The following is a 22,927-nucleotide window of genomic DNA, read 5'->3' on the forward strand; positions in this document are numbered from 1 at the left end:
TTGTTTCCCTACAAGACAATGAGAACAATTCTCCAAATTTGTCACACTTAAAACTTGAAATATCATTTTTCTTAACTAGTAAATCCAACCCCTTTTCACTTATGTGACCAAGTCTCTGATGCCATAACTTGGAAGCTTATTTACTTTGTACAACATTCACATTATCTTTATTTATCAAAGATTGCATTAAATATAAATTTAAAAACTTATCTCCTCAAGCTACAACGAGCCTACCTTTCAAAAGTTTCCATTTTCCAAAACCAAAAGAGCTTAAGAAACCATCATCATCAAGTTTTCTAGTTGAAATCAAATCAACCTCATGTTTGGAGCATGTCAAACATCTTTAAGCAACAACTTCGACTATTTGTTAGATTCTAAGCAACCGTCACCATTACCAATAACCTTACTTCCTGCATTATTATTTATCTTCGATACTTCAAAATTATCAGAAGTATAAGATTTAGAGAAATCTTTCTTTGGCGTAACATGTATGGAAGCTCCTGTGTCAAACACCTAAGTTGACTCATGGAATACAAGGTTAATTGTATTCTCGTCTTGAACAATGAAGAGATTATAGGCAGTTACTGATACATGATCATCACAATCATCTTTCTTTTTCCTAGATCCGATCGCTTCATTTTTAGCTTGTAATAATTCTTTTTCATGTGTCCACTTTTACCACAATGATAACATTCAGTTGACTTGTATTTTGACTTAGACTTGTTCCAACTCTTATGTCACAACTTATATTTCTCACCACTATTATCATGTATTTCTCGGTTTTCAACAACAAACACATTTGACTGTGATGAAGAATCTTAGATTTTCATCTCAATTCTTCATTCAAAATACCACTTTCGGCCATCTCCAATGTTACTATGCCATTAGAAATAAAGTTACAAAGAAAAACTTTAAAAGTCTCACATGAATTAGGCAAAGTAGTCAATAACCAAAGCCCTTGAACATCGTCTTTAAAGTTAATTCAAATTCATGACATTTGATTAAGAACGCCCTAAAACTCATTCAAGTAATCATCCATAGAAGCACTATCACTATATCTCAAATGAATAATATTTTAGAGCAAAAATAATTTGTTACTTCCTGTCTTTGAAGCAAACAAATTCTCAAGTTTACTACACAAAGTAGGTGCATTTGTCTCATATTGTAAGTGGTTATAAACATTCTCTTCAACAAATTGATGAATAAAACCACAATGTTCATACTAAAAATCCCAATCCACATCAGATTTAGAGATGAGTTTCTCACTACCAAAAATAGGTAAATACAAAGACTTCACAAAAATATAAGATCTTTCATTTTATCTTTCTAGATATGATAGTTTGAACCATTCAACAAAATCATTATGTTTGTTTTAATCTACATAAATCAATCAAAATAAAAACGTTTAGAACAAAGCTCTGATACCACTATGATGGGAATAAAGCGGAATCATCACACTTGTGATAATAAATTATTCACCACTTGATTGAATTTTTATAATCGAGAAACAAAAAACATAAATAGAAATATAAATGAAACAAGAACACCAAAAATTTAATGTTGAAAACCTCCTCAAACCAAGGAGTAAAAACCAAGGTACTTTTGTCCAAAAGAAGCTTCACTATAATAAAATGTTAAACACAAAACAAATTAAGATAAGAGCTTAAAAAAAGAAGAGATCTCACTATCTCTCTACAAGTGTATAATAGATGACTTCAAATGTGATTTGATAAGGCCACTTCCTTCGAATTTTATAGTTGAACGAGGATAACTTAAGAGTCTTTTTCTAATAAGACAATGATGCCCTATTTAACACAAAAGGACTCTTAGGTTTCTAGACTTTTGAGATTCTAGATTTCTAGGCTTCTGGACTTCTTAAACAGGCTGGGTTTTTTTATTACATAGTTGGGATCGTAAACAAATAACCCAACAATGTTTGCCCTTGATTTCTCCTTTTATATAATAGTTTCCTCGTGGGCCTCACGATCCTCGCACCTTTATCGTCATTTGTCTTCTTTCTTTTGTTCAAGAATTGGTAGATGAAGCTTTTCTAAATGAGTTTATGTCTTACCTTGTTTTATGGAGAGAGAAACATGCTAGAGAAGAAGGAAGGGAAAGGGGGTTCTGTTTTTGTTCTTCTCCAGTTGTCCATTCGGGAGGGAAATAGGGTTAGGTGTTGTTTTGTATTCCCCTTTTGGGGTCTAGGAATCTGCTCCTATGTCATATTGATCTTCACTTTGAAAATCAAAACAAAACAAGACAACAATACGTGTTCTTCAATACTTGGTATGCAAACAATCGCCATTTAATTCATACTTCTAGTTTGAATTTAAAATTTTTATATTTCAACTTTCATAAATTTGTATATTGTTTGGTTGTTGGATTTTAGGATTGTAAATCCATGCGAGGATGATTTCCAAGCTTTCTATTTATGTTAGAATCAATCAATCAATTTTAAACAAAATACCCAAATTTGAATTTTAAAAATACAAAAATGAGGTTTGTTGTTCTTGGGTTAATCCTCGAGAACAGGTACTTAGAAAGTATCCCAACATGTTTCTAATTATATTGGAAAACTATTTGGATCATGTTTTGATCAAAATCAAAATTTTAATAATAATTGAAAATTTTGAGTTCTAGACTTGGTCCAAACGAACAACCAATGTTCATGTTTTGGTAACAATCATAAATATGAAGTATAAGGAAGCTATTGGCTAACTCCTTACACTTCAAAACAACTTTAAAACCAAAAACCCGACTTTTGGCTACAAACTATTTTGAACGAATTGATCATCACCCAAGTCGAATATTGATACATTGGGATAATGTTCTAAATATTCCTATGAGCTTTGTGAATCTACCTAGGCCCTTGGATTGAAGAATCTAAGCTTCCATCAAAATTGAAAAACCTGTCATTTCGATGTTCTTGAGGACTGAGAATCTTCAATCCTGACTGAGAGCTCTAACTGATAAATCTAACCTAGGACCGATAAGTCCGACCGATGTTCTTCATCGAGAACCGAGAGGTCCAACCGATGTTCTTCAACTAGGACTAAGACGTCTGACCAATGATTTTTACATCCGACCAAGAAGTTAGACATAGGACCGAGGTGTCTCGCACCCGATCGAGAACTCCCGAACCTAGAACCGATGACTTCCACCTAGGACTGAGAGGCCCGACCGAGAAGTCTGACTTAGGACCGAGGAGTCTTGCACCTGACCGAGAACTCCCAAACCTTAGACCGATGACTTCCACCAAGGATCGACCGAGAATTCTAACCCAAGACCGAGAGTCATTAGCACCCATAACGAGACTTTTCAGCTAGGACCGATAGGTCCGACCGAAGATCATAAGCTCTGACCAAGAGGCTCCTGACCTAGGACCCATGGCTCTTAAGAACGGTTGCTCTTTTAGAGGATTTTATCTCGACCGATAAAATAAACCTAGGGCCTGGGACAGCGATCCTAAGGCTTGTTTGGTTCCCATTTTCATATTTCAAAATTATTTTTGTAATTTTGGAACCTCAAACAATTTCCTAAATCCCGAAAAATTAGAAAAATGACTTCAAAAATATTTTGACAAAATCTTATTTATGATTTATTTTTAAAACTCTAATGCTTTATAAATTGATGTTCTTCAGGTACTTTCTTACCTAGTCGTCATCAACAACATGTATAAGCATTTCAATAATTGTTGTTACAACTATTTAAATAACGCTAAAACCTACGCATGCCTAGGATCAGAAGAATAGTCGGTTAAAATAAAATATTATACAATCGATTTTCAAAAGCTAAATTTATAAATAGAGACCGTTTTTAAAACGAGTACGAATGATGAAGCGTGAAAGTCATTTCCCAAGTATCACCAAACTACGAACTTAAAAAACTCTAGCTAATATATTTGTACACGTATGCCATTTTTATTGATTTTTAAAAATCAATTGGTGACTCTGTTTCAAATAAATAATCTTTTAAATTAATTATTATCATAAATTTAAACAGCGGAATTCTAAAAACTCAAATTATATTTGATTACTGTAAATCCCCGGATTATTTAAAATTGAACCCAAATTAATTATTTTTAATTAATTTCAAAAGTTGTCAGAAATTATTTTAAATCATTTAAAATAATGTTTTAGTTTAAAAAGATTTCTGACATGCAAACCGATGTTGAAATTCTCGAACCTCAAGCTTCCACGGAACCAAAGGATTTTTCAGGGGTTACATTATGACATTGGGTGCTAAAATACGATTCAAGGTCTCTTGGAATCCGATTATCACTAAAATGTAATACAAATTGTCTAGATGGAAAAGTAAAATAAACTCGAAAGGGGGTCGATTAATCCTCATTAAGAGTATGCTGTAATTCATGCTTACATATATGATGTCGTTATTCATTTTTTCTAAGAGTGTAGCGGTGAAAATGGAGACAATGATGTGTAAATCTCTATGGGGGGTTCTTTAACTCATCAGTTTATCATTTAGTTAGTTGGGATAAATTTAATGTTTTAAGGATCAAGGAGGTTTGGATATTCGGGATCTTATTTTCTTTAATAAGCCTCTTTTATCAAAATTGTGTTATAGATTTGCAACGGAACTAAATAGTTTTTAGACATCGTTGATCAAATGTAAGTATGGTTACGATTGGTCCGGTTGGTTCACAAAAATGTATAATTATTCAGTATGGTATAGCATTTGGAGGGGAATTTATTCTATATGGAAAAGTTTTCGTGAACAATCAAAATTCACTGTGGGGGGTGGTTCTTCGATTTTGGGACGATAGTTGGTGTAGTATCAAAAGTCTAATTATGACGTATATTGAGATTGCTTCCATTGTTATATGAAGAAATGTCACGGTTAAGGACATGTTTGATCATTGATCTAGTGGTTTCGCTAGCTTAATTAGAATAGAAGGATATTAAACATTATGGAGAGTTTGTCTCATAAAAGAATTTTACTTTTGATAGGACGCAAACTCTGTCTGAAGATAATATTATGCGTTGACAAATGAATAGTTTTCATGTGGGGCATTGTTACAAGTTATTCCCTAAGTTTAATTCATATAATTTTTGTTGGAAGAAACTTTGAGAGTCAAATATTTCATCCAATATCTCGTTCTTTGGATGGAGCGTTATTCATGGTGGAATTCTTACGGATGATATATGTATGAAAAATGGTTTTATTATGATTAGTCGTTGTCATATGTGTCACGAGGAGGTTCCATTGGCAACTCACTTACTTTTGTATTATTGAGGGGTGGCTAATATCATGAGTCTTTTGTGGAGTGTCACTGAGATTCATTGGGTGATGCCCGAGTCTTTGAATAGTTGTTAGAAAATTTGGATTGATGCGGTTAGTATGACTGACCTACATAATTGGGTTAACATGCCAAATATTTTTTGGTACTATCTGGTTGGAGAGAAATCGTTGAACTTTTACTGATAGTAGTCGTCTGATGTGTATCATTCATAATGCTATTATAATGATATTTTCTGAAATTCATTGCGGAAAGTCACTAGAGTCCGTGAGGGAGTTAATTGTTTTTCTCGAAAACTTACAAGCTCAATTATATATTGAGTAACGTTTTTTATATTTTAGCTTCAGTTTTTATTTTTTTTATTTTATGTTAATATCATGTTTTTGTTGTTGTATTTAAACGTTTTTTTATTATTTTTAATATACATTTACTTTTTTTAAAATAAAATAAAAAATAATAGTCTTAAAATAAATATTAATATTTTAATTAATAAAAATAAAAATAAGTGATTTGATAAATACAATAAAAATTGAATAAAATTTTATAAAACCAATATGGAACAAGCTCTAAGTGATTTGAGAATAGTTTCAAATAATTTCAAGTTGTCATATTAACGCTTACGCATATGTATACGTATGTATGTGAGAGAACCGTGCAGCATACAACCTCTTGAAAAATTTGTCATGTCTCGAACTCTTGTCGGATCTCATGAATGAGTCCTTATCACAATATCATGTAAATAATTTATTAATTAATTAATTAATTAAAACTAACATTTAGGCCGTGTTATCTTTTGGTTATTTAAAAACCACACAAAATCTATTTTCCAATCAATCACTTCTCACCAATCACATCACTCATATCATTAATTAAAATACAAAAATACCTTATATTTTAAATTATTATTTTTTATTTTATTTATATATATCAATACCATTTAAATCTTTTTATCAAAAATAATCCTTACTTTCTCAAAATCATCACCCATCATCCAATTTTTCTCTCTCTTAGTTTTTTAAAAAACTCTCAACCCAACAAGGCCTTATATATAAATCCAATCCTAGCAATCTACACATTTCTAATCTCACTTAACATGGTCCACTTCATCTTCATTCCCGTTTTGGCAGCAGGCCACTTCATCCCAATGATAGACATGGCCAAACTAATCGCCGGCCGTGGCATTTCCGCCACCATTTTCGTCACACCTCTCATAAACACCCGCTACGCCGGCAAAGCAATCTATCGGGCTTCAAATTCCGGTCTACCTATCCGTTTAATCCAAGTCCCTTTCCCATTATCATCCGATGTCGGCCTACCCCAAGGTTGTGAAACCGCGGACGCACTTCCCCCGAGCTTATGGTCCAACTTCTCCACCGCCATCGATATCTGGCTAGTCTCCGTCGAGAATTCCATCCAAAACGTCGAACCCTTTCCTACTTGCATGATTACCGATAGGTATCTTCCTCGTTTGGCCGAGACTTCGAAGAAATTCGGAATCCCGAGAATTATCTTTGATGGAATGGGATGTTTTAATCTCGTGTTGAAGCACCATTTAGAACTCTCGAAAGTTCAAGAAACGGTTAAGGATTCGGAATCTTTCGTGGTCCCTGGTTTGCCCGATAGGATCGAGCTAACCAAGGAACAACTACCCGTTATGCTAAACGTGGACAGGATAAAGGCGGCTGACGAACAAGCTTATGGGATTGTGATCAATAGTTTTCGGGAATTGGAGAATAACTATGTCGAGGAAGTGAGGACATTGAATAAAGGTAGAGCTTGGTGTGTCGGACCGTTATCTCTATTCAATGGGGAGACCGTGGATAAGGTGGAGCGAGGAAACCGAGCCGCAATAGATGAAATGGAGTGCTCGAGATGGTTGAACGAGCGAGAGAAAGGGTCCGTGATCTACATTTGTTTCGGCAGTCTGAATAACTTAACCATAGCTCAGCTCGTGGAGCTAGGGTTAGGTCTAGAGGCGTCTAACCGTCCCTTTGTGTGGGTAATGAGGAACGGGGAGGGGAAGGAGGAGACAGAGAGATGGATTACGGAAAGTGGATACGAAGGGAGAATTCGAGGGAGGGGACTCTTAATCCGCGGATGGGCTCCGCAAGTGTTTATACTCTCTCACGAGGCTATTGGGGCCTTCTTGACGCATTGCGGTTGGAATTCGACGATGGAAGGAGTTTGCTCGGGGGTGCCAATGATAACATGGCCTTTGTTCGCGGAACAATTCTTCAACGAAAAGTTGATAGTGCAAATCTTGAGAATTGGGGTGAGTGTGGGATCTCGAACGGTAAGGCAACCGAGTGAATTGAAAGAAGGGGAAATATTGGTGGTGATAAAAAGGGAGACGATTACGGATGCCATCGATAAGGTTATGGCCGGAGACGAGGAGGGGGATGTGAGGAGGAGACGTGCACGAGAGGTGGCGGTGAAGGCGAAGAAATCGGTTGAAGAGGGCGGTTCTTCTAACCTTGACTTGAGCCTCCTCATTGAAGAGGTGGTCACCATTGAAAAACCAACTTGTTCTTCCTAATTCTTAATGCATGCATGAAGGATTCATTTATAAATTAATGTCATATGGTTTGGTTCATCATCTATGTCACTATGTGTAACAAATAATTTAATTATTCTATATAAGTTAACTAACTTCTTAAATATATAGAAATAAAAAAGTTATTAATCATTATAAATTATTGTTTGTGAAAAATAAAAATTTATGTCTCCTATATCAAATTTATTGTGTACTCTAGTTTCTTGTATATTTTAATGCACAAACGGAAAATATTAATTTTTGTATAGTGTTTTTATCTATCGTCGGACCAAGAATTTACACGTAGAAAAAACGTGGAAAAAATATTTAATTACTCTAAATTTAGTTATATTTAAACCAGTAACTACATAATAATAAAAAATCATCTTAAATTATGTACTAAACATTTTTTTGGGGTTATAAAATTAATAATTTTTTTAATTATTTTTAATAAATTAGTTGCCATAGTCAGAACCGCCTGTTTATCTATAAGTTCTTTTGTTTTAAAAAATAAAACTTAAGTTGGATATATATTTTTTTGTGTGCATATATATCACTAGCTAATATTCAATTTCAAAAATAAATTCATTATTAATAAATGGTTGGACCATGAAAAGAATTGACCAACCTGATTTTTGTTGGTTTAATTTGTGATACAAAAATTGTAGAATAAAGTTGTGTTTGATTGTACATAAGCTACAAACATCATGTGATTCAAAATTTATGTATAATATGACATTGGTAATAATTCAACTTAATATTCATATTAAATATTATATATCTTAGGAATAATAATCTCTTAATATGGGTTTGAGTCTTCACGTGACCATTTTTAAATGATTTAGATCGAAATTTAAACTTTTATTATTTCATTTGCAAGACTCAAAACAAAATAAATTTATAAAATTATTATTTAGTTTGTAAAATAAAAGGTGACCTCATTATTAAAATATATTAAAAATTATTATTTCATCTAAATTAATATTTAAATAAAATATTAAAAAAAATTAAACTATTTTTATTTGCCAGACAAATATCTAACTTCAAATCTTTACATTTCCAAATTGGGTATTATTTCTTTCTTAAAAAAAGATAGATCAAATTTCAATAAAGTTACACGCTAAGAGGAGTTTTTAGAATTTGTTTGAATTTTATAAAAAAATAATTATAAATTATTTTTGTATCATGTAATTATAACTCTAACTATCAAATCATTTATTTCATTAATTTACTTTATCTTTAAAAAAAATTAAATATAAAAATATATTATAACAATTTAACAAATTAAAACCTAAATAACTTATTTTTTCATCCAACAAAATCTTTAAAAAAAATTATGAAACAAACCCGAAATCCTACATAAAAAAAAATAAAAGAAAATGACAAATAATTTGATTTTGTTAGAAGACAAAAACCACTAATTTGGTATTGATGTTATCGACCAATCAAACAAGTTGCTTCGATAATTCTGATGGAAGGATGCTTTTTTTGGTGTAATTTTTTGTATTATTATATACATTTAAATTATAATTTATTGTATATAAATGTATCTTTTCTAAAATTTGAAAAAGGATAAATTCAAGCACAAAGTTTATCTGGGCTAATAGAAGATGTTCAAAGTTCAATGAATTATAAAATTTGTTTGTTTTGAGTAAAGTGAATTGACATTCAAATTGGAATTTGAACTGAATTCTGAAACTTAAATATAAAAATTATATTTTGATAAAATTAGGAATAGTGATATTTGAATTTTTTATTCTAAAATAGGTCTAATAGTAACTTTATTTTTTTAATTATAAATAACTCTTTATTTATTTTTTTCCTTCCACGTTTCCTTCTCAGTGTGTCTCAATTCTTTAGTAATTTTTATTTCTCAGTTTCTCAAATTTTAACTGTTAAAAACAAAATGTCGTTCGCCTTTTTCAGTTTTTATAAACTCCGAAGGAACATAATATTGAGAGAGGTTAATTGTTTTTTTTTTACCTCAAACAAGAACACCAATTCTTTTATCGTATTCTCTAAACACGTATTCACTATTTATATCACGCATTTCTAATTTTAAGAACATATTCTATTTATAATTTGTTTAGTAAAGTATGTTGGAAACTTAATGTTTCTCTTTATTAAAATCTGAAACAAGACATAATAATTATTTAATGGATAAATGAGATAATTAGGTGTTAATCATAATCTTTTTATAAATTATTTACATATGTATTTATTTACTCTGTTATTTTTCATATACTTAATTTATTTATAAAAAAGTCTTTATCATCTAAATATGAAAATTGAATTAGAGTTCTATAATTTTTTAATATATAAACTAAATTATAATTTAATGTCAAAAGGACGTCATTTATATTAAAAATAAGAAAATTGTTTAAATATAACGACAAATCATGACATTAAAAGAAAAAATAAGAAAAACTTAATGGGTTATCGAGCTCGTAAATCCTCGAAAAAAACGATAACTCCCCGACAAACTTTTCTGAACGATTACCAGAATTTGTCATAATAATAGTTAAATGAATGATACGTATCGGACGACTACTATCATTAAAAGTTCGACAATTTCTCTCAAATCAGATAATCTACCAGAAAATAATTTCGATAGTTATCCAAATATTTTAAGTCTCTTATATAACTATATAACTGCATACATCCAAACTTCCAATAATTCAATATAAATTATTATTAAATTGGAATTAGAATTCAAATGTTAATATATCCTAATTTAATATTTTCAAATTTACATGATTGTCTATGAAATTTAACCAAAATATTAATAGCTTTGATAAAGAAAAAAAACTTGTTAATCATAACTAAAATAAGTTTAGACAAAGATCAATTAAGGACATATAGTGAATAAAAAAGGGAATCCATTACTAAACCCTCCTTTGATCCCATAATCCAAACTTATCTTGACAATCCACACCCATATATTGTGAAGAAGATGATGATCTCCAAACACAAAAACAATCAAGAATCTCATCAATCCTCCATTAATGACAACCTCCCAATCTCAAGAACACCTTCACTTTGTTCTCATCCCCATGATGTCTCAAAGCTATCTAATTCCAATCATAGACTTCGCCAAACTACTATCAAAATCCAACTTAACCATCTCCATAATAACCACCCCAATCACTGCCCATCGTTACCAACCCACAATCGACCATGCCCGGAGCTCCGGCCACAAGATCCAACTCATCCCTCTTCCATTTCCTTCTAAAGAAGCTGGTCTACCCGAAGGATGTGAAAGCATGGACTCACTTACTTCTCTTGACCTAGTTCGTAATTTCTTTATAGCCACTTATATGCTTCAAAACCCAATTGAAAACTTAATTGCTTCCATGGATCCACCTGCAAGCTGCATAATTACAACAAATACCCTCCCATGGGTTGCGAAAATTGCTCAAAAATTCAATCTCCCTCGTTTCATCTTCCATCATATATCCTCATTTGCTCATCTTTGTTCTCATCAAATCTCTCTTACCAAAATTGACTTAAGTACCAAATCTGATACCGACCCGTTTCTTGTCCCGGGTTTACCTGATCCAATTCATTTGACTCGTGCTCAATTGCCTGATGCCGCCAGGTAAACAGATTAATTTGAAATTCAATCTGATATACTAATTAGAATTGAGTTGGAATTGAATTTGAAATTATTATTTTTTTTAATTTATTTAACATTTAAGTAATTAGTTTTTTTTTATTTCTTACAAATAATCAAATGCCTCATAATTTTAGTATCTCAAATAAATTTATTTTATTTTTATTAAGAATTAATTTTCAATAAAATAAATAGATATTTACATATAAAAAGAAATTATCTATAAAAAATCAAAATAATTGACAATTTATATATTAAATTGTATAAATACTTTACATAAATAAAATTCTCAATCCATAGATTGAAGGTCCAAAAGTTAACTATCAGAATAGAATACTTAGAGAGCTTCTAATTAGAACCGAATTATGTTTAATGGGAAAAAATTCCAAGAAAGAAAGTCCAAAAATTTGAGGGTGACTAGTTTTAAAAGAGTGGAAGGATAATTGAACTGAATTGTCCTGTTTGGGACGATTTTTCCCGGTTTGACCGATAATTGATTGGGAACGATATTTGTGTCTCAACTTTGAATTACCTCAATTTTATCTCGAACACTAAAAACACAATTAAATTAAATATAAAAAAATAGTTAGGATATAAACTGTTTCGCGAAATTCCTCTAAACTGAATAAGATGGTAACCATAAATGCACGAAATGATAAATGCATTCTCTGCCTTATCTCATTGATAGTCACCCTCGAACTATAGAATTAGATTAATATAATTCGTGTATTTAACCATTTGTTCACACTAACGACAGGAGCGAGATGACCGACATGAAGCGCGCCATGGACGAAATGAAGGCGGCGGAGATCTCCTCCGACGGAGTAATCATCAATAGCTTCGACGAATTGGAATTAAGATATGCTGAGGGATACAGTAAAGTCGTCAAGAAGGTTTGGTGCGTCGGACCGGTAGGCCGCGTCGCGGCCTCCTCCTCCGTCGCCGACGAAGAACACTATTGCTTGAAATGGCTAAATTCAAAACAAGATAGATCAGTTATCTACGTTTGTTTCGGAAGTTTATGTCATATAACAACAACTCAACTAATCGAACTAGGTTTAGGTCTCGAATCATCAAATAAACCATTTATATGGATCATAAGAAAAGAAAACAATTCAAACGATCTAAACAAATGGTTAAAACAATTCGAAGAAAGGAATACAGGAAGAGGATTAGTGATCAAAGAATGGGCACCTCAAGTAATGATACTAAACCACAAGGCGGTTGGAGGTTTCTTGACGCATTGTGGTTGGAATTCAGTAATGGAAGGTGTATGTGCTGGAGTTGTGATGATTACTTGGCCGATGTTTGCTGAGCAGTTTTATAATGAACAACTTTTGATTGAAGTTTTGAAGATTGGTGTGAGAGTTGGTGTGGATGTTAGTGTTAAATGGGGGGATGATCATGGATTAGGGTTGTTGGTGAAGAAGGGAGATGTGAAGAAGGGGGTGTTGGAGTTGATGGAGGATGGTGGTGAAGGGAGGGAGAGAAGGAGAAGGGCGGAATTGATTGGGGAAATGGCGAAAATGGCGATTGAAGAAGGTGGATCTTCTTTTTTGAATGTTCGGTTGTTTATTCAACATGCTATTATGGTGATTAATCAGAAGAAAATTTGCAGTGATTACAATGCATGTATTCATTAAGAAAGTTTTCAAATGAGTGGAATACAGGTAATGCATGTACTTTCGCATAAAAACACGTTGTAAGTTAATATATTGAAACTTGAAAGTATGTTAAATAAAGTTATAATATATAAAGAAATTTTATAAATATAATAATTTGATTTTTTATTTATTTAAAGTTTTGTTATAATAATGTTTTTTAATTAATTTTAATAATATATATTTAATTTTGACTCTATTTAAGAAGTTAATTTGTTTTCCAAAGACATTAACTTTGATTGAATTATTATGAAAACTTATGCACAAATATTTTCTGAAATATTATAGTGAGAATATAATAAGCTCATCAAATTTAATCTATATAATGCGAGTAATAATAATCCATATAAAAAAAGGTGTATTATAGCTACGTCGTGTATGTTTCTCACTTATTTTTGCATTGTCGTCTTTTGTAAAATATTATTGGGATTCATTGGTAATGTCCTAGTCTTATCTAGTTGAAGAAAAATTGTTGTATTATAATGTTTTTTTATGTTCGTTCAGGAAGGTCAATATGTAATAGAGTTATCGGCGATTTACAAACTCGATAACTTATTAAGTACTGATTTTTTTTCTTGTTATTTTCATTAATGATTTATCGTTGTGTTCTTAAACGATTTTTTTCAATATTAATATATATATACTTTTTTTAAAAAAATTATCTGTAGAAAAAAATTGATACCTTATCCCATAATAAATTTGACCCATAATAAAAATTATTATACAATTTAACCAAATAATTAAATTATTATTTTTTTAATTATATATTTTAAATACAATATAGAGTATAACCATTTAAATAAATACAAAATATGAACATCATTATTTTTTCCAACCAACAAAGTCAAGTGTAATTGAATGATCATGAGATTTGGGCTGCCCTAAACCAAAAAAAAATATACAAAATAAAAAATATTAACACATATTGTGATGTTAGGCACGAGCATAAATATACATAATTGAAGCTTTGGGAGAATATATTTTTTGAGATATTATATTGAACAACAAATGAGAAAAAAAATACTCACCAATTGATTTGAAGAGCAGTTGATGAATTATATTGGCTGAATTGGGTGTTTCTTTATTCCTGAAAATGATTACATAATATTCCAATCCTGCATATAATAATGCTCTTTTTCTCTCACACAGTGTCTAGTGAAATCTATATACAGTTTACTCATCATATAATATGGAAGTAAAAATTCATCTATGATTTAGATCATATAACTCAAAATGAAACAACCATCATCAGAACCATTTCTTTCCAGTCTTTGCTGCCTTTAGTTCCATCACAAGACCCTCTCGTTGGGACTCAACTTCTGCGTATTGAAGGCTCATATGAAGGTACCTATCTCGAAGATCCTTCAGTTCCGCCTCTAATGATGATTTTGATCGCTCAAATCGATCTTTACCTCCATTTCCATTTCCATTTCTTCCTTCAGATGAAAACCTGTATATATATATATATATGGTAGTACGAAACATTATGATAGCAGATAAAACAATAAAGATCTCCTAATTTATATTCGTAAATACCTTTGCAGCTGAAATTTGTACTTATTATTGTCCTCGATAGCTTGAGCTAGTTCACTTTCAACCTGCTGAATCTTTTCATGTAACCGTTCTTCCAAAGCAGCTTTCTTCTCTTTGCACTCTTCAAGTTCAGATGCCAAAGTACCCAACTGAGAAACTTTTTCAGTGTATGCAATTTGTTCTGCCTTAAGATCTTCGCAATCCTTTGACACCGAAAGAATTGACTTTTCCAGATTCTCCTTCTCCAGTTTGCATGAATCGAGCTCTGTTTTTAAAACCAAGTTTTCATCGGGAAGATGGGCTATCTTCTGTAGTTGAATCTTCAAGTTTGCGGCTTCTTCAAGGAGTTGTTGGCGTTCATTGTCAGAGACGGTAAACTTATGCTCGATTTCACTCAGAGCAGTCTTCAGTTTATGATGATTTTCTACAGTGTTGGAGAGCTCGATCATTAAGGCTTGAACCTTTAGCTCAGAATTTGCCCGTACATTGTGCAGCTCATCTTCAAGAGCCCGTTGCAGATCAGCTTTAGAAGTCTGTAAGCTTGTCACTGTAACTGCAGCTTCGGAAGCTATTTTCTCCTTTTCATCATTTATGGAAGATATTTGATTGTTGAGCTTTTCAATTTCCATTTTCAGATCCTCGACTTCAACTGTCTTCTGATTGAACAAGTTCTCTACCTGAATAAGTTTATGTGCATGTGCTGCATTTTCTTGAAGAAGTTGATTTATTTCTGAAGTAAACTTTTTCTCCCTTAAGTTGAAGTCATCTATCTTCAAAGAGAGATTTTCTTCTAAAGCAGTAAATCTGTCAGAATAATCAGAGACTTCCTTAACTGAATCTTTCAGTTCCATCTCAAGACGCGAAGAATGTTCCTGCATCTCCAACCTCTGTTTCGTCAAGTGTTCGTTTTCCTCCTGAATATTGTTGCACTTTTCAGTGAGATCGTCAATGCGCGATTGTAATGACTGATTCTCTATTTTCAAACTCTCACACTCTTCACGAGCCTTTGACCATCTATTTTGGTAATCTTGTGATTCTTTAATAAGATTTGTTACCTGAGTATCCGTCTCAGTTCCCAACATTCCTATCTGATCCTGAAGACCTGCAATTAGCATCTTTGCATTCTCTAGTTCCAAATAAGTGGATTCCCTTTCATCCATCAGCTGTCCTGCTTCTTTGTGTAGCTTAGATATGCGTTCTGATAACTGCACATTTTCATCTTCAAGCTCAACCAGATGGAGTTCTAATTCCTTCTTTTCGGTTTCAAGATTGTTTTCCCTCGGCACCGTTAATTCTCTTTGCAAATCATCCACTCGTTTGGAAGTCATACTGTTTTCTCTCATTACAGCTTCCATTTCCAGCTCCAGTTTTGCTTTCTCTTTTTCAAGTATGGCAATCTGAACCTCTACATCATCATTACACTTTTCTAGAAACTTAATTTCAACTTCCCTTGAATCCAAGACAGATTCAAGGTTCTTTATCTCAATCATTTTATCAGACATTTCTTTTTCCAGATTGACAAGATTTGCTGCAGCTTCTTCCTTTAAAACATAATTTTCTAGTTTAGTGATTTTCCCGTGTTGAAGAACAACCTCTACTTGAGTAATTCTCATTTCCAATAACCTGTTCAGCTTAATGAATAAGTCTAAGGCATAGTCAGCTAACCTCTTTGGATCAGACAAGTTTGATTTACTCAAGCTATCCAAATTAGTATCATCACTGTCGATACAAGTAATGGTAGACCATGGCTTTTTTATGTTGCAGAATGCTATATCAAGTTGTTCAATCAGATTGTTTAAAGAATTAGACACTTCAAGATAAGAAGGATAATCATCCTCGACATTTCCTTTATTGGGCTCTGCTTCAAGATCATGAACTTGGGATTTAGTTTCACAGGCTTCGGATTCAGAACTTACAGAACTTTCAGGTGGAAGTTCACCAGATAAAGAATAAACAGTTACACCTTCCCTTAAAGTTGTGTTCTTGAGCTTGAAAAGAAGTTCCAGGTTTTCATTGGCGAGTTCATCACAATCTCTCTCTAGTTCTTGCAATTTCTCTTTCAAGTCTTTGTTTTCTTTGAGCAGATCCGCTTCACTTTCATAATTCAATTCTGTTTCATCCAATTGTCTTTCCATCAGGAGGTTAGATAACTTTGATTCTAAACTGGCCATTTTATTTTGATATTTTGTTTCAATACCAAGAATGGTCTGCCTATTTGCACTCCGTTCATCCTCTATCTCATTTTCCTTTTGCTCCAATGTTTGTTCAAGCAATCGCAGGTCAAGATGCAACTTATTCTCAGATTCCTGAAACTGTTGAATCTGTAGAAGTAAGCTCTGATTTTCCTCCAACTGTACGCTGATAGAAGCTTCCGTGCCTGGAGATAAAAGATTCTCAATTTCAGCCTTCTGTTTTTCTATCGTCTCTTCTAGTTCTTGGAGGATGTCAACAAGTTCAATGTTGGATTCTTGACTCCTTTGCAACTGTTGAGCCAAGTTAGTATTGGACTCTTGTAGTAACCTTATCTCACTCTCCAATTCTTTTTGGATACCTATCATGCCTTTAGACTTAAATAAGGAATTCTCCAAGGCCAGTGAATTCAAAGTGGACTCCTTTTGCAAAATCTTCATCTGTTCAACTTCTTCCTTCAAACTGTCACGTTCAGTACGAGCCGCTGAAAGTTGCATCTCCGTTTCTGATTCGCTTTTTGACAGGTCAGAACATTGTTTTCTCAGTATATCCAAATCAACCTTTAGCTTTCGTGCGTTCCTCTCCCACATCCTGGCTTCAGAACGAAGCTCCTCTATGGTCTCTTCTGCAGATTCGAGCAAGTTCTTAGAGGAATCTGCATTTCTTAGGGATGAGGAAGGAATCCCAGGCGAATTTTGAGCATGCTCATTCCAGTATTTCTGAGAATGATTTCCTGTCGAAAATCTTGAATCATTTGATGGAGAATCTTCAGCGAAATAATTCCCATTTAGAGAACTATCGTGGGAGCTATTTGAATCACGTCTTCGCATCAGATTACTTCTGCCACCATTTAGGTCATACTTTGGAGATACATCTTCCTTTTGTAAAGATCCTTCGGCAGAGTCAAAGCTACGATTAGACCCAGATGCTGAATAGCTTGTTTGCTGTAAGAATAAACAATTGCATTAGTCAGACTTTGACTCGGAACAGCTAAAGCATGATGGTGGAATGTCCCCTAAGCAGCCAGGGAGCAGCATTTCAAAACAAAATTTATGTTCAGGCAACACAATATCATAGAAGTGAATAGAGGGTTGAAATTAAGTACATGAACAATGTAAATGTAAATATTTCAATGCCATAAATCTAGTCACAGTCAAATGATCAGCCAATTAGCTTCGATATAAGGAATAAACAGGCTATTTTGGTATCAAATATTTTCATTTGTATTTGTTATGCTTGCCAAAATTCACAATTATGTGAAAAATAATCATGTATGATTATCGTTGAGAAAAACAATCTTTATACCAAATGAAACGAAAGAAAGTACACTATAATTTGGATCATGATATTCCTTTCACAATCAAATGAAGCTACAAAAATCACACTATAATCTGGATCATATCCAAAAATCACTTTCTATTTTAACTTTGGCCATTTTCCAATGAAATCGTGATTGTGAAATACTAGTTTATGTTAAACTAATTGAAGCATCTGCATTGGGACTTTAAAATAAAACCACATGCAGGAAAGACAATTGGCTAAAATATCACATCTTTTTCTTAGGAAAAGAATCTTGCCCGACGTAATTAAGGTTGGGAATAGGGATAACAAAGAGGTAGTTAACAAGGACAAGTACTGCAGACTTACTCGGCTCTGAAGTTTTTCTGCATGTGTTGGGGAACCTAAATCTTTACTGGAAGGATATGTATTCTGGTTTAACATTTCGCTGGAGGCACTTGACTTATTATCTATCTCATGGTCTTCTGCATTTGGCTCTTGAAAATGAGAATTTGTATTTCTTGATGATTCATCCCTGTGAAAGATAAGAAGAAAATCAAACTCAGATGAAGGTAGAGAGACTAGACAAAAAGAAATTAAACTTCATCATAAATAACCTGAGTTTTGGTCTTGAATTTAGGCATTGAATTTTCACCTGAAAAAAAGACAATTGAAAATGTTATCATGCCACATTATGAAAAGCTTGGAATTGAAATTAAGGATGACAACCAGGGGAAAGGCAGATCTTTTAAGCTGACATTAACCATGGTAAAAATCGAACTAGTGAAATATAAATCAGTGTATGTGTAGCCAAAAATTATATAAAACATATTACTGTCAGACTTATACGAAATATAGAGAAATGTTAACCGAATTGGCTTAAAAAAAGCATAGGACTTACTTGCAGAATTGTATTATAATTACACTTCTTTAGTGGTAGTATAACCGGAGCTGAACCCTTTGAATTCACATAGCTAGCCATGTTTACAGTAGCCTCTCCAAGGATGCCAGATCTTGTATATGGCTGTAAGAGACATAATGTTTCTTAGTAATTTACTATATGAAAGAAACATTTAGACTATTCAATCGTCTTTCATCATACCATGGAAACCACGAATTTGAAAAGACTCTCTTCATGCTCTTTTGAAGAATCATCTTGTGAAAACCAAAAAGATTCTGAAACGGACTCTGACCATTGACAATTCCCACTTCGTACAGAGGATTTGCTAAGCTTTGCCAATGTCTTTCCTGTTTCCACCGATACTATGGAGACGTAGAGCTTATCCCATCCTTTTGGTACCTAAATCATGGCAAGTACCATTGTGAACTACCAACTTAAAACTGATATAGAAATTAAGGAAGATACATGATAGACCATAAAAAAAACTCAAAATGCCCTTCTTTGATTTGGCTACTTCTACTATTTCCTTATGCACATAATATGTATCCTGAAACTAGGGATTATTCCTTGATGGAGGAATTAAATCACATCGAACTCATTTAGTAGCTGAATACGAGTTGGCACTGTGGATATATTTTCTTCATTTAGAAATATCATTTATGTTAGATTTCTCGTTTGGATGTGGATCGAGATTCAGTTAAGAACGCGTAACTGTTTTAAAAAATGGCAACTACTATATGAAAACCTAGAATCACCTCAAAACACGAAATCCAGAACATAACAAACATTCATGTAAGATGTTCACAATTTCAGATACACTAACTGTCAGATCAATACTCAAGTAAATAATTCATCTTGACAGTCAATAGTTTCACTTCATGAAATACACCATTAGTTACAGAGTCCACACGAATTAACTTAAATTGAGAAACTTGCATGCTAATGAAGCCCTAAATGCAAGAAAATCTACAACAAATCATATAATCCATTTACTGTATAATTGTATTGACTAACTTTAAACCATATATCAAATTTTAAAATTCTAGAAACAAACATAATTTCCATTACAGCAGAATAACAATCAAAACTTCAGAAAAGAACAATAAATCAGCTGACAGGTTCTTGTGCGACTATTCAAGAATCAGTTATTATGAATCATTCATTACTATAGATCAATTATAGCTAATTCATCAATTTTCTTATATATTAACCGTAGAACAACTAAGAATTAGATAAAAATGAAGCTATATCTACCTGAATAGCCTGGAAATTGGAGAATTTGAAATCAAATCTCTCTCCTGATTTCGATTCCTTATTATGCCTGCTTAACCTGAACATTCTTCTCGGCTTTTCACTTCTTCGATTCAAAACCTCTGCAACTATCGCCTTCTTCTTCAGCTATTCATTTTGAACACAGTTAATTCCAGTTTACCGAGCTCGGTCTTTCGTTTTCCTATAGAGTAGGTGCATTGTATTCTCTTCTAGATTTGGCGTTTTCATCCACCACAACTATGGCGTTTATTCAGCCTAGAGATAGAAAGAGAGTCATCTGCACTTTTCGCCATTACCAAAGTTATGATTCGATACGGTCATGTCTAGTGTAAAATTATGTTATAGGTTTATCAGAACCACGTGTCGTTTATCTATTAGGTTTCATATTTTGTTTAAGGCTGCGGTGTCAGCGCATTGTTGTAGACGATTTCAACTTTGTATGTGTGCTTGATTATCACGTTTTAGGCTCTGTTTGGCAGTCGATATTTGGATAGATAATTGGGACCTAATTTCATAATCTCTCTTATTTATTTATTTTATAAACTTTTATTAAAAAAAAAATTGTTATCTGTTTATATAATAAGGCCTTATTTAAGGAAAGTGTTTTTTTAGTTTTATCTGGATTTTATTAAAAAAAAAAAAAAAAATTGATAAAATGTATAAAAAAACTTGTTTTAAAATTTGAAAATTAATTTACCCTTTGACTTTATGGTGTAGGTGAGAAAATGATGGTTTAGAGAGAGAATAAAAATTAGAGGGTAATTTTGGTATTTAAATGATAAAATTATTTGATTTGATGGTTGATAAGATGTTTGAGTTTTGGGATAAAAACTGGTTTTATCCCAAAAACCTTTTCATCAAACGAGGCTAACACTAATTAGGCTTGTTTGAGGAAATGAGTTTTTTGGTTTTATCTGAGTTTTCTCCTAAAAATCCTTATTTGATAAAAATTAGAAGAAAAAAAATTGTTTTTAAAATTTTAAGACTATTTTATCCCTGAGTTGAGAGGGTATAGTGAATGTGAAAGAATTGTGGATTAGAGAGAGAACTAAAAAGGTGGCTTAGAGAGAGGGGAGTAATTTTGGTATTTAAATGAATAAAATTGATGATTAGATTGTTGATAAGATGTTTAGATTTTGGGATAAAAATTGGGTTTTATCCCAATAACCAAACATCAAACAAGCCAATAGTGTTCCGATAAAAAAAACTTAAATTTTATTTTCGATCTCCTTTTCTAGTTTAGCGGTAATAAGAGTTAAGATATCTCTAACCTTTTTAATATCTGGGTTTGATTATGTCAAAAGGTAAGAACTTACTCGCTTGATAAATTGGCTAAGTATATTTGCGATCTAGATATTTAACACGCAGTAATTAGTCGTACTCCAAATAAAAAGAATAACCCAACCTTCTTAAAAAAAACTAACCCTCTTGATTTTTTTTTTCCACCTAAATGATGATTTTTTTTATGTTAATTTATTAAGTTAATACTTAACTATCGAAGTGTACTTGAATTCATAACAAAGAAGACTTCGTTTAATTTTAAATATTTACCATCTTCAAAAGTCCTTTTTTTAATAATGACTTACTAATCTTTATGTGTAAATAATAGTTGGGAGGAAGAAAATGACAATCTACATATTAGTAATTTTCATTAAATCTAACTTATCCGAACTAGAAAGCTATAATTCACTCATGATATTTGACTTAAGTAAATAAAAATTGAAATATGTTAATTTAATACCATTTAAATTCAAATTTGGTTAATTATTATTATATCCAGAGTTGGACATGAGTTTGAAAATATATATATATATATAATATATATATATATATATATATATTTATTTATTTGATTTTTTTTAAATATTAATTTTCATGAGATAATGTTTTGATATATACATTAATTATATATTTATATATATTAATTGTTTTTTTTAACTCAACTTCACTCTAATTTCATTTATAAAGCTTAAACTAAATATTGCAGTGGTTTAATAACAAGCACACATATAGACTTCTTTAAGATAAAAAAAAAAATGTTCAATTTTAGAAATATTGTAATGTTTATGTACTTTTTCAAAGTGTATGAGCTTTTTCATGTCTTAACAAACAAATCAAGAATTGGAAATAACTAGGGTTCAATTTTTTATTTTTTAAAACACTGGTTCCTCTGTTCCTATAGAGTGCGATTAATCCCCGCAGGTTAAGCACATAGTCCGCAAACACACTTAACCATTAAAACAGACGCAGAATTTATCGTCTGACGGGCTCGACCCAGGATCTCATGGAGGCCTGGGGAATATCCACATCTTGTTGTTGGCGCTATGAGTTGAATTTAATCTATAAGCGTTTTGAGTTAAATTGAGACATGCTCTCCATAATTAAAAAAAATAAAAAATGAAGATTTTTTTTTTTATTATCTTAAACTGCCTTTTGATTAAAAAAAATGATTGATGGGTAATGTTGAATTAGCAAAATAAAAAATAAATAATAAAAAAGGAATTGACATAGATCCAAACAACAAGATGAGGAAACTGCCAAAGACAACTTCTAGATACAACCAATGACGCACATTTGCCTTATCGGCACAGCTAATTTGTTTCATTGTAATTATATCCTTTAATTGGTTTCATCAATTAACAATTAATAAAACTTAATTATCCCAACTATGAATTAATATATTATATAT

General features: G+C 32.1%; 3 protein-coding genes across 3 annotated transcripts; 2 read left to right on the forward strand and 1 right to left on the reverse strand.

Annotated features, from left to right (window-relative positions):
* Positions 1 to 6,349: 6,349 nt before the first annotated feature.
* LOC124915363 (UDP-glycosyltransferase 73C12-like) lies at positions 6,350 to 7,847 on the forward strand. Its single transcript, XM_047456067.1, has one exon. The coding sequence runs from the start codon at positions 6,351 to 6,353 to the stop codon at positions 7,791 to 7,793; it is 1,443 nt and encodes a 480-aa protein (XP_047312023.1). The 5' UTR covers position 6,350; the 3' UTR covers positions 7,794 to 7,847.
* Positions 7,848 to 10,654: 2,807 nt separating this feature from the next.
* LOC124911118 (UDP-glycosyltransferase 73D1-like) lies at positions 10,655 to 13,046 on the forward strand. Its single transcript, XM_047451565.1, has 2 exons — positions 10,655 to 11,388; positions 12,161 to 13,046. Exons 1-2 carry the CDS (start codon positions 10,796 to 10,798, stop codon positions 13,044 to 13,046), a joined length of 1,479 nt encoding a protein of 492 aa, XP_047307521.1. The 5' UTR covers positions 10,655 to 10,795.
* A 1,078-nt stretch (positions 13,047 to 14,124) lies between these two features.
* On the reverse strand, positions 14,125 to 20,533 carry LOC124920166 (girdin-like). Its single transcript, XM_047460587.1, has 7 exons — positions 20,221 to 20,533; positions 19,168 to 19,365; positions 18,967 to 19,089; positions 18,683 to 18,720; positions 18,435 to 18,600; positions 14,601 to 17,731; positions 14,125 to 14,514 (listed from the first exon to the last, which is right to left on the reverse strand). Exons 1-7 carry the CDS (start codon positions 20,302 to 20,304, stop codon positions 14,313 to 14,315), a joined length of 3,942 nt encoding a protein of 1,313 aa, XP_047316543.1. The 5' UTR covers positions 20,305 to 20,533; the 3' UTR covers positions 14,125 to 14,312.
* Between the last annotated feature and the right edge of the window lie 2,394 nt (positions 20,534 to 22,927).

This window comes from Impatiens glandulifera, chromosome 1, assembly GCF_907164915.1.
Source record: "Impatiens glandulifera chromosome 1, dImpGla2.1, whole genome shotgun sequence".
In the NCBI taxonomy this organism is placed as follows: domain Eukaryota; kingdom Viridiplantae; phylum Streptophyta; class Magnoliopsida; order Ericales; family Balsaminaceae; genus Impatiens; species Impatiens glandulifera.